The following is a 9,758-nucleotide window of genomic DNA, read 5'->3' on the forward strand; positions in this document are numbered from 1 at the left end:
AAACTCTCAGGGGACGCTAATCCATGAGAGCCTTTGTTTGTCCACTTTAAAAACAGACAGACAAAAAAATTAAAAAACAAAACAAAACAAAACAACCAAAAACCAAAAACCAAAAAACAGACAGACAGCCCAAGCTCTGTTCCCCTAGTTTTAAAAGGCCAAGAAGGGCCAGGCCTGCTCGGGGGTGCCCCCTTGTGGCAGCTCATCCCCATCGCGTCCCCCTGGGCTGGAGGAGTCTTGGAGAGCAGGGCTTCCCAAAACTTCCCACCTTGGGACCCCTTTACCCGCTTTAAAATTACTAAGCACCCCAAAGGGCTTTTGTGAAGGTTATATTAACTCCTTTTACAGTATTAGACATGAAAACTGAGGAAGTTTAAAAACATCAATTCACTCAAAAGCCTGTTACAATTTTAACATAAACAACATTTTAGAAAAAAAAAACTAATTATAGTTCCCAAAGCCAAAAGCATTTGGCGAGAAAAATACCATTATTTGACATTTTTATGACTTTCTCTTAAACTGGATTAATAGAACTGCATTGGGCATCTGCATTCAATCGGTTAGTCTCACACGTCACGTAGTCTCTGGAAAATTCCACTGTATCCTTTGTGAAAAGAATGAGAGTGAAAGAAAGCAAATATTACATGAGCATTATTGTGAAAATAATTTTTGCTTTGGAGCCCCGGTGGTTCCTGGACCGCACTTGGAGGATGGTGGGTTGGTTTGGAGGCAAGGAAATGATGCGCTGTAGCCAGAGAGCATGGGGAGGTCTGTGCGGGGGCATGGGAAGTGGGAGCCAAGGTGTGCCTCTCCTCCCACCCCTGGAGCAGGCTGGGTGGGCCCTCCTAGGTCCCGAGGAGGCTGGATTCTGGCTTACCTGCGCCACTCCCTTTGCCAGCCTCCTCTGGAATGTTCGATTCGAGAACAATTTCTGTCTCACAAAGTGGGGCTGTGGCAAGGACCCCCCAGTCTCTGTACAGTGAGGCCTTGCAGTGTCGCTGTCCGTGAGGGAGGGGCCGGACAAGACAACCCCAGATCTTCTTCAGTTGTTTGTTGATTAGCTCGTTGACTCATCCATTGAACTGTGAGGTGCTTGCCATATTCTAGAAGTTCCGAGGAAGTACCTGCCCCCCCCCACCGCCCCACCCTGAGAGTTAGCTATTGCACCTGTGGTGGGATGCTCCCATCATGCTTTGGGACATTCCCACCTTGGCTTCCCCCTGCCTTCTCTGCCGGGGCACTTTTACTTCTTGCTGACTGTTTTCTGACCTGTGGCCTGGGTGTGCCTCCCTCGGCTGTAAAGGCGCTCCCATTTGCTCAGCGAGGGTGCCCTCTTCCCTGTGGGGGGGCTCAGGGGACTGACCCATCTGTTCTGTGAGGGTGTCTCACCTGGGGAGGGAGGGAACGCCGGGGTGCTATCTGGGGAGAGACCCATCATTCCAGGGGAGGGTTTGCTCCCACTTGGTAAAAGCAGGCCCACTTGCTCTGAGGCAAGATGTGCCCAGACACCATGTGGGATGAATCCCTTATACCCTAGGGAAGATTCCTAGCTGTTCTCTGGGAAGAACGTCGCCCCTCCATGGAGCTTCTCCCACCTGCTCCAGGGAAACCAGAGCATCCCATTGGGGTGGGGAGTCCAGCAGGGGTGTGAGGGCCCTCCCATGGTTGGGGAATGGTCCCACCTTAGTGCCGCCATGCACGGAGATGACATCCTTGAGCCCTGTGCTATTGTATCGGTTCTGGGAGCAGAAGTGGTGCCCCCCTCAGGTCCAGAGGGTCACAGGGAGACCCCAGGGCTGTGGAGGCTTCCCAGTGGGAAGGACCGTGCCTGACCGAGGCACACAAACTGTCTCCTCCCCCACACCGAGCCCAAGCTACTCCTGTCTACACAGCGCAGGCCAGCCAAGGACTCTGGCCTTAACGGACACACTGAAGCGCTGTCAGGTTTGGAGTCAAGAGAGTTGATAATTTCCCTTATTTTGTAAGGGGGGAATTGAGGCTCAGGGAAGAACCCTGACTTGCTAGGATCTCACAGCTCCTAGGTGATGGGACTAGAATTCAGGCTTGGAACTTTATCCTGCAGGGAGTGGGGAACCATTGAAGGCTTTGAGCAGGGGAATGACATAGGCTGATTTCTAGAAGATGACCCTGGGGGTGGGCAGTCACCCAAGCAGCAATCAAGACAGAGAAGGTGACAGTGGGGGCGCCGCTCCCCCTCCCTCTCTGGCTGTTCTGCCCTTGCCCTGTCTGTGCATGAGGACGCTAAGCTGTCCCTTCCCTGGGGTTGGCCCATGCATCCCTGAGTCTGTCTCTGTCACCCCCAGGCTGTGTGGCCTGCGCACCCTGCAGCCCTATGCCGAGAGGATCCCTGTGGTGGCCACTGCCGGCATCACGGTCAACTTCACGTCCCAGATCCCCCTCACTGGGCCCGGCGTGCAGGTGCACTATGGCTTGTACAACCAGTCCGACCGTGAGTATGAACAGACCGGGGAGAAGGGCGGGCGCCCCCAATGCCCCCGCCGCTTCTCCCTGCCTCCTTCCCATCCCTGGAAGCACCAAGTGGAGGAACCAAAGGACTGTATGTGTGTATGTGTGTGTACGTGTGTGCGTGCATTGCCTGAGGCTTGTGTGTGCCCCCTAGGCAAGGCTGTCACCTGGGTTCAGCAGGCAGACACACTCACACAGACCTGTGTGTGTGTGTGTGTGTGTGTGCTGTGTACACGGGCCCGGGCACGTCTGTCCATGCGCACCGTGAATATGGGTGCGCATACATGTGTGTACGTGTGTGAGCACACAAGGGCAGCGCGTCTGCACATGTCTGCACGATGACATGTGTCCTGATGGCGTCCTCCCCGTACAGCCTGTCCTGGCGCCTTCCTCTGCTCTGTGAACGGACTATGTGTGCCCGCCTGTGACGGGGTCAAGGACTGCCCCAACGGCCTGGATGAGAGAAACTGTGGTAGGCGGCCCGTCTGTCCCATCCTTCCTCTCCTTGCTTTCTCTGAGCACTAAGCCGAGCCCCCCTTTTTGAGAAGAGACGCCAGCCCCCCACAAAATGTGCAGTTCCTCTTATCGGCATCCAGGAAGTGGGCTCTCTTGCTGTGCTGAGATGGAAAGACGGAAGCATTGAGTCAGAACGTGGGCTCCCCAGGGCCACCGTTTGGGGTAGTAGCAGGGACAGGCTGGGACCAAGGTCTCCGGGCTCCTACTTCCCAGCTTCTCCCCACCAGGCCATCAGCCCCAGCCTTCTGTCCCAGTCAGATGTCAAAGGAGGAACAGAGTAGATGGAGGACCAGGAAGGGGAAGGCAAGCTCTGGGTGGCCAAGGAGAGAATCCTGTGTCTTCCTCCCTTGAGTGGGGTCTCCATACCTTCACTTCAAAGGGTTCAGACTGGAGCTGCCAGCTCTTACTGGAGTTGTGCTCTCCCCCGCCCAGCCCCCACAGCAGGGGCCCTGGTGGTCCCCAAGTCAGTACTCTCCTTCTGAGTCCTGGCTTCTGGCCCCCCACATTCACCATCATGGCAACCTTTTCTTGTCTGACCTCCCCGGACCTCCCCCAACCCCATCCCATCCAAGTTTTAAACACCTGGGGAGAGAAGCAGGAGGGAAGGGAGATGTGCTGGGGAAGGTGCCTCACGTTTGGAATCAGAGCATCTGGCTTCAGGTTCTAGCTCAGCCAGATGACCCTGGACAGGTCATTTCATTTCTGTACCCACCCAGGAAGTGGGGTATCTCACTTGCTGGGAAACTCCGGCGTAAAGTAGCTAAGAAAGAGACTTACGGTCCTAGCATGTGATACAATACACGTTCTAGAGGCTGCACAAAGTCCCAGCCCAGCTCCTCGGGCTTCCTCTCACCTGCCTCCTCTGTGTGTCCCCATGCAGTCTGCAGAGCCACATTCCAGTGCCAAGAAGACAGCACATGCATCTCCCTGTCCAGAGTGTGTGACCGGCAGCCTGACTGCCTCAATGGGAGTGACGAGGAGCAGTGCCAGGAAGGTAGGGTGGGTTATCCTGGCTATCCAGAGGGAAACCAAGTAATGGGCTGAGCCAGGACAGCCCAGCCTTTCTGCACGCTTCTTTTTTTTTTTTTTTTAAGATTTTATTTATTCATTTGACGGAGAGAGAGAGAGAGAGAAATCACAAGCAGACAGAGAGGCAGGCAGAGGGGGGCGGGGAAGCAGGCTCCCTGCTGAGCAGAAAGCCTGATGTGGGTCTTGATCCCAGGACCCTGAGATCATGACCTGAGCCAAAGGCAGAGGCTCAACCCACTGAGCCACCCAGGTGCCCCTTTCTGCACGCTTCTACAGCAAAGGTTTCTCCCTCTTGTCCAAACACTCACCAACCCATCTGTATGAACACTTATCCATCCATCCATCCATCCATCCATCCTAATCTATCCATCCCACACCTGCATGCAAGCCAGTGATAGGTGAGCAGAGTGAGGGAGTTGGAGTAAAAGACACCAAAGAGGTGGTCTTTGTCCTCTGGGATGATCTGCTGGTAGGAAGACGTGATGGGTGACTGTCTCTGGCCCAATGCCTTCTGGATATCACGTCCAGTAGTACGGGAAGACTGGAGTGCAGGACGACATCAGGCAGGGAAAGCTTCCTACTTGGACTTCGCCTTGCAAAGAGGTAAAACTTAAATGGGCAGAAGGAAAGAAGAGCAGGCCAAGACCAGGTGGGGCTGCAGAAAGTTCTTCACGGTGAAGACAGGGAGGAACAGGTGGGCAGCTGGTGGGGCCGGGATCTAGAGGAAGGCCGGGCTCCAAAGGGAGCCTTGGACTAACAGGAGACGCACAGCCCTGCTCTCAGGAGCCTCCTGACAGTGGAGACACAGCCTTGCTCCCGACCAGCCTGAGTGGGTGAAGAGACATGGAGAAGGGACATGGCCTGCCTTTAGGGTACCCTACAGGAGCCTCAAAGGCCCCTTCCGTGTGCTCAAGGGACAGCTCCCCAGTCTCCTCCCGACCTCTTTCAGAGTCCACCTTCCCTGGGCCTTGTTTCAGAGGGTCCCTGGGGCTCAGGGACCCACCCTCCATGCCCTGTCCCCACCCACTTCCCCCCAGGGGTGCCTTGTGGGACGTTCACCTTCCAGTGCGAGGACCGCAGCTGCGTGAAGAAACCCAACCCACAGTGCGACGGGCTGCCCGACTGCAGGGACGGCTCTGACGAGCGGCACTGTGGTGAGCTACAGTGCCACTGGGGAGGGTGGCAGAGGGCCCTCTTCCCCTGCTGGGCCCCGAGTGCGGAAGGGAGGGAAGGAGGGGCCGCACCGGGGAGTGAGGGAGAGCTCACTTGGCTCTTTCCGTCCTGCCTCTGCACCCACTCTGGGTCCTGCCTCTCCTTCATTCTTTCCCATCCCCCTCCATCTTTCTTTTGGCCTTCCTGTCTGCCTCCCCTTCTCCATCTCCCTCTGTATCCATTCCTCACTGGCTTCTGGCCGTCCCTATCACCCCCGCACCCCCAGACTGTGGCCTCCAGGGCCCCTCCAGCCGCATCGTGGGCGGGGCCATGTCTTCGGAGGGTGAGTGGCCCTGGCAGGCCAGCCTCCAGGTTCGGGGCCGACACATCTGTGGGGGGGCGCTCATCGCGGACCGCTGGGTCATAACAGCCGCCCACTGCTTCCAGGAGGACAGGTGAGCAGGGCATGTGGGGATGGAGACACAAGAGATGGAGTGGGGGAGGCGAGGCCTGGCAGGGAGGGAGAGTGGGTCTGAGGTCCAAGCAGGAGCGCGGGGTGGAGGGAAGCCCATCAGACTAGCTGCTCTGATGCTCGGGTTCAGTCTTCGCTCCACGATGAACACAGTCTGTGCCCAGGGAAGGTTGCTCCACCAGTCCACCCTCGGTCAGTGGTCAGCGACTCATTCACTCATTCATTCCCGTAATCACTCATCCATTCAGCAATATTTATCGTGCTCCTACTAGGGAGCTGTGCCAGACACTGGGGGTACAGCAGAGAACAGAACTGCCTCACGGGGCCATAGACCATACCCCTCCCCCTGCTGCTAGGTGCCTGTGCCCTGGTGGGTGGGGCCCAAGAAGGCTCCAAGAAGGGTCATCACACCCCACCCAACCCCACAGAAACCTTCTCCATCTGCATGGTGGGCTGACAGCAACCCTTTCCATGCCCAGCCCCATCTCCTGGGCCCTGCCAGTCCTGGATTCCCCTCCGAGACCCCCTCTTCTGTCCTGGGTCCACACAGTCCCCAGCCAATGACCGGGGCCACCGTGGCACCGCACCCCACGCCCCTACATCCAGAGCCAGATGGCAAGTGCTCTGGTTGCGCTGGACCAGTCCCCAGCCACTGCCTGTCCACACTCTCCCCAGCACCTCGTGTCCCCCCCGGCAGCCCAGAGCCTGGCCCTGCTTTGTATCTCCTACCCAGGGGCCTGGGTGCCCTTTCTGGGTACAGTCTGACCACCTCATTCTCTTGCTGCCTCCCTGGCTCCCTGCAGCCCGTGAGGTCAAGAAAGCCCTGGACGTTGACCCGGCATCCAGGGGTCTTCACCGCCCAGTCTCTGCTGGTCGCTGCCTATTCAAAGTCCACCCACTCCCAGGGAGGACCAGCAGGTCTCCATGAGCTCACAGCAGCCCCATCTGTAAGGTGCACAGACAAAAGGGAGAGAAATATTTGCCACTGTCTGGCACTGGGCTAATTTTTGACATGCGCAGTCTGACAGAATTCCCCCCAGTAACATAGGAGCCGAAGATGCTATCCCCATTTCACAGATGAGGAGAGTGAGGCCCAGAGAAGCAAACACACATCTAGGGAGGAACGAAGCTGGGACTGGTACCCAGGCAGGCGGACTCCAGCGCCAGCACCGTGGGCTGTAGCCCCCACCAGCTGGCTTTCCAGAGCAGGAAAGGGACGGGTGTAACCTCCGGTGGTGGTCTGCGTGGGGAAGCCAGCTAGCCTAAGGGTCCAGGATGAGAGAAGCAGCGGCTGAGCGCGGCCGCCCCACTCCCCACCCCCAGCATGGCCTCCCCGGCTCTGTGGACGGTGTTCCTGGGCAAGGTGTGGCAGAGCTCACGCTGGCCAGGGGAGGTGTCCTTCAAGGTGAGCCGGCTGCTCCTGCACCCCTACCACGAGGAGGACAGCCATGACTACGACGTGGCCTTGCTGCAGCTCGATCACCCGGTGGTGCGCTCGGCCGCTGTGCACCCCGTCTGCCTGCCCGCACGCTCCCACTTCTTCGAGCCGGGACTGCACTGCTGGATCACAGGCTGGGGCGCCCTGCGCGAGGGCGGTGAGCTGGCGGGGCTGCGGGGAGGGCGGGTTAGGACCCATGGGGTGCGGTCCACCACCTGGGGCTCCAGAACCTGGAGGGGGCAGGGCAGGGGGTCCCCTAGTCCTGGGGTGAACCCGGGTCGTATGTCACAGAAGCTTTTACTCTAGCTTTTACTCTAGCAGGTGGCTCCGGCCTTCCCGGTCCTTCCCTCCTTCTGGATCACGTTTCAAGGGAACGGAGGGGGGTGGGAGGTTATCTTGGGGGATACGTGTGAAGTGATGGGGCAGGTTAGGAACCCAACAGCCCATGGGCAAGCTCCGACCTCTGCTCCTTGGACACAGGTGACTTTCTACATGGTGAGGGGATTTTTGGGAACGTGGTCTCGTTTAATCCACCCGTGACCCCTAAGGGTTGGCATTATGGTCCCATTCGAGCAGTTGCTCCAAGTCAGCCAGCCAGAGAGGGTTGGAACGGGGACTGGCAGCGAGGACTCCCTGACCCCGGAGCCCGGCTGTGCCTGCTACTGCCCCCGAAGCAGGGGGTCTCTCCCCTTCCCACCTAAACTCACTATCCCTAGGGGCCAGCTCAGTTTTCTGAACACAGGCCCAGGCTGGCACAGCCACAGCCGGGCCCAACACCCTTAACAGGGGCAGCTTTAAAGATAGGGACAGTGATTTACAACCTGGAGGCAGGCAGGACTGCAGAGATGCTTTAGAAATGGGGAAACTGAGGCTCAGATGAGAAGTGACTTGTTCAAGAGGACGCTGGAGGATAGCGGCAAAGCCAGGATGAGTGCGTCTGCTCACTCATTCAAGGACATGTTAATGAGCACCTGCTGTATGCCAGACCTTGAGCTGGGCGAAGATGGGCTGTAAAGATGAAGAGAACATTCTTGGGGGAGACAGTGCTGGCTAAGCCGAGGCTGGGAGGCTGAGTCGGCAGTGTCCAAGTGGGGAGAGAGGGGTTCCCGCTAGGGGTGCAGGTGGCAACCCTGGAAGTCCTGGGCACACCCTGCACCAGAGGGGAGCTGGGGGCAGGCGGATGCAGGTAAGGGCCGGCAGGAAGGGCGGGAGGGCCTCCTTGGCCTTTGTAAGGAGCTTGAGCCAGGAGGTCGCCTGACCTGCCCTTTGAAACCCACTGAGGCATCCAGCAAAACACCACTGAGCCGCACCCTGGCCAGACAGACGAGATCTCGGGGCGGGACCAGGCACAGTGGAGACTGAAGCTCCCTGGGGTCCCTCCCTTGGGGCCCTAGCAGAGCACTGAGCTGGACAGAGGGGAAACCCTGATACATTTTAAGTGGAGAGTGGAGGGGTCAGATGTGTGCTCTGGGAAAACCTCCCAGGGGCTGTCACTGAGCAGGGGTGGGAGAGCTGGCCGAGACGTTTCAAGCAGGAAGGGCGGCAGAGAGGACACTAGCCCAGATGGGCTTTGGGTGGGGACTCTTACTTCCTGGGGACACGAGGGACCAGAACAGGGTGATGGTGAGGCAGAGGGGTAGGGGGCGGGCAGAGCAGGAGAGATGAAGGTGGGGGGAGTCCCGAACTGTAAGGAGAATAGCAGAAGAGTCCGCTCTCGTCTCTGCCTTCTGCCCCCAATCCCACCGGGCAGGGCCCACCAGCAACGGTCTGCAGAAGGTCGACGTGCAGCTGATCCCACAGGATCTGTGTGGTGAGGCCTACCGCTACCAGGTGACGCCCCGCATGCTGTGTGCTGGCCACCGGAAGGGCAAGAAGGATGCCTGCCAGGTGACACCTGGGGAGGGGGGATGCAGTGGCCAGGAGGGAGGGCGGGAGGGCGGGTGTTGCTCACATCACTCAAGGCCTGGCCCTCCGCTCACTCCAGCCTGCTGAAGCCCCAGGCCGAGACAGCTGTCCCAACCTTACCGATAAGGGAAACTGAGGCTCAGGGAGGTGGAGACTTGCACCAAGTTGCAGCCCCCAATGACCAGAGAGCTGCAGGCGGTGGGCAGGTCTCAGGCTCACATCCAGTTCCGACCCTGCCTGAGCAAGGCGCTTTGCCCAAGGGGACACAGGAGCTAGGAGTGGAAGGAGCCCACAAAAGGGAGGCAGAGAGCAGTGGGGCATGGGAACACACATGCCCTCTTCTGCAACAGCCAGGACCCGTGGAAGGACCGACTGGCAGGGGTGCTCTGGGCTCTCTCTGTTGATCGGGAGCAGGGGAAGCAGAGGCTTCCAAAGAGTCTCTTGTCACCTGGCAAATTCCCAGCAGTCAGGAGCCCTGGCTTACCCTGATGCGACCCTGTTTCTTCTCTCCCCCTCTCAGGGTGACTCGGGAGGTCCACTGGTGTGCAAGGAGCCCAGTGGCCGCTGGTTCCTGGCTGGGCTGGTCAGCTGGGGCCTGGGCTGTGGCCGGCCCAACTACTTTGGTGTCTACACCCGCATCACAGGGGTGATCGGCTGGATCCAGCAGGTGCTGACCTGAGGAGCTCCCCTCCCTGCAGAGCTGGGGCCCACCACCTGGACACAGAGTCCAGGGCCCCCACCAGACAGGGGAGCAAGTAT

At 58.6% G+C, this 9,758-nt stretch overlaps 1 protein-coding gene across 2 annotated transcripts in view; it reads left to right on the forward strand.

Moving 5' to 3' along the window:
• LOC111157540 (transmembrane protease, serine 6) overlaps nucleotides 1-9,758 on the forward strand; it is a 33,125-nt gene extending 23,367 nt beyond the window's left edge. For both annotated transcript variants that reach the window (XM_022519041.1, XM_022519042.1), the window contains exons 11-18: nucleotides 2,325-2,470; nucleotides 2,861-2,959; nucleotides 3,884-3,997; nucleotides 5,070-5,186; nucleotides 5,471-5,639; nucleotides 6,980-7,251; nucleotides 8,845-8,981; nucleotides 9,520-9,758. In XM_022519041.1, coding sequence (XP_022374749.1) covers nucleotides 2,325-2,470; nucleotides 2,861-2,959; nucleotides 3,884-3,997; nucleotides 5,070-5,186; nucleotides 5,471-5,639; nucleotides 6,980-7,251; nucleotides 8,845-8,981; nucleotides 9,520-9,678 — 1,213 coding nt within the window. In that variant the 3' untranslated portion in view covers nucleotides 9,679-9,758. The remainder of the gene's footprint in view (nucleotides 1-2,324; nucleotides 2,471-2,860; nucleotides 2,960-3,883; nucleotides 3,998-5,069; nucleotides 5,187-5,470; nucleotides 5,640-6,979; nucleotides 7,252-8,844; nucleotides 8,982-9,519) is intronic.

This window comes from Enhydra lutris, unplaced genomic scaffold (assembly GCF_002288905.1).
Source record: "Enhydra lutris kenyoni isolate GAN:26980312 unplaced genomic scaffold, ASM228890v2 scaffoldscaffold55, whole genome shotgun sequence".
NCBI lineage: Eukaryota > Metazoa > Chordata > Mammalia > Carnivora > Mustelidae > Enhydra > Enhydra lutris.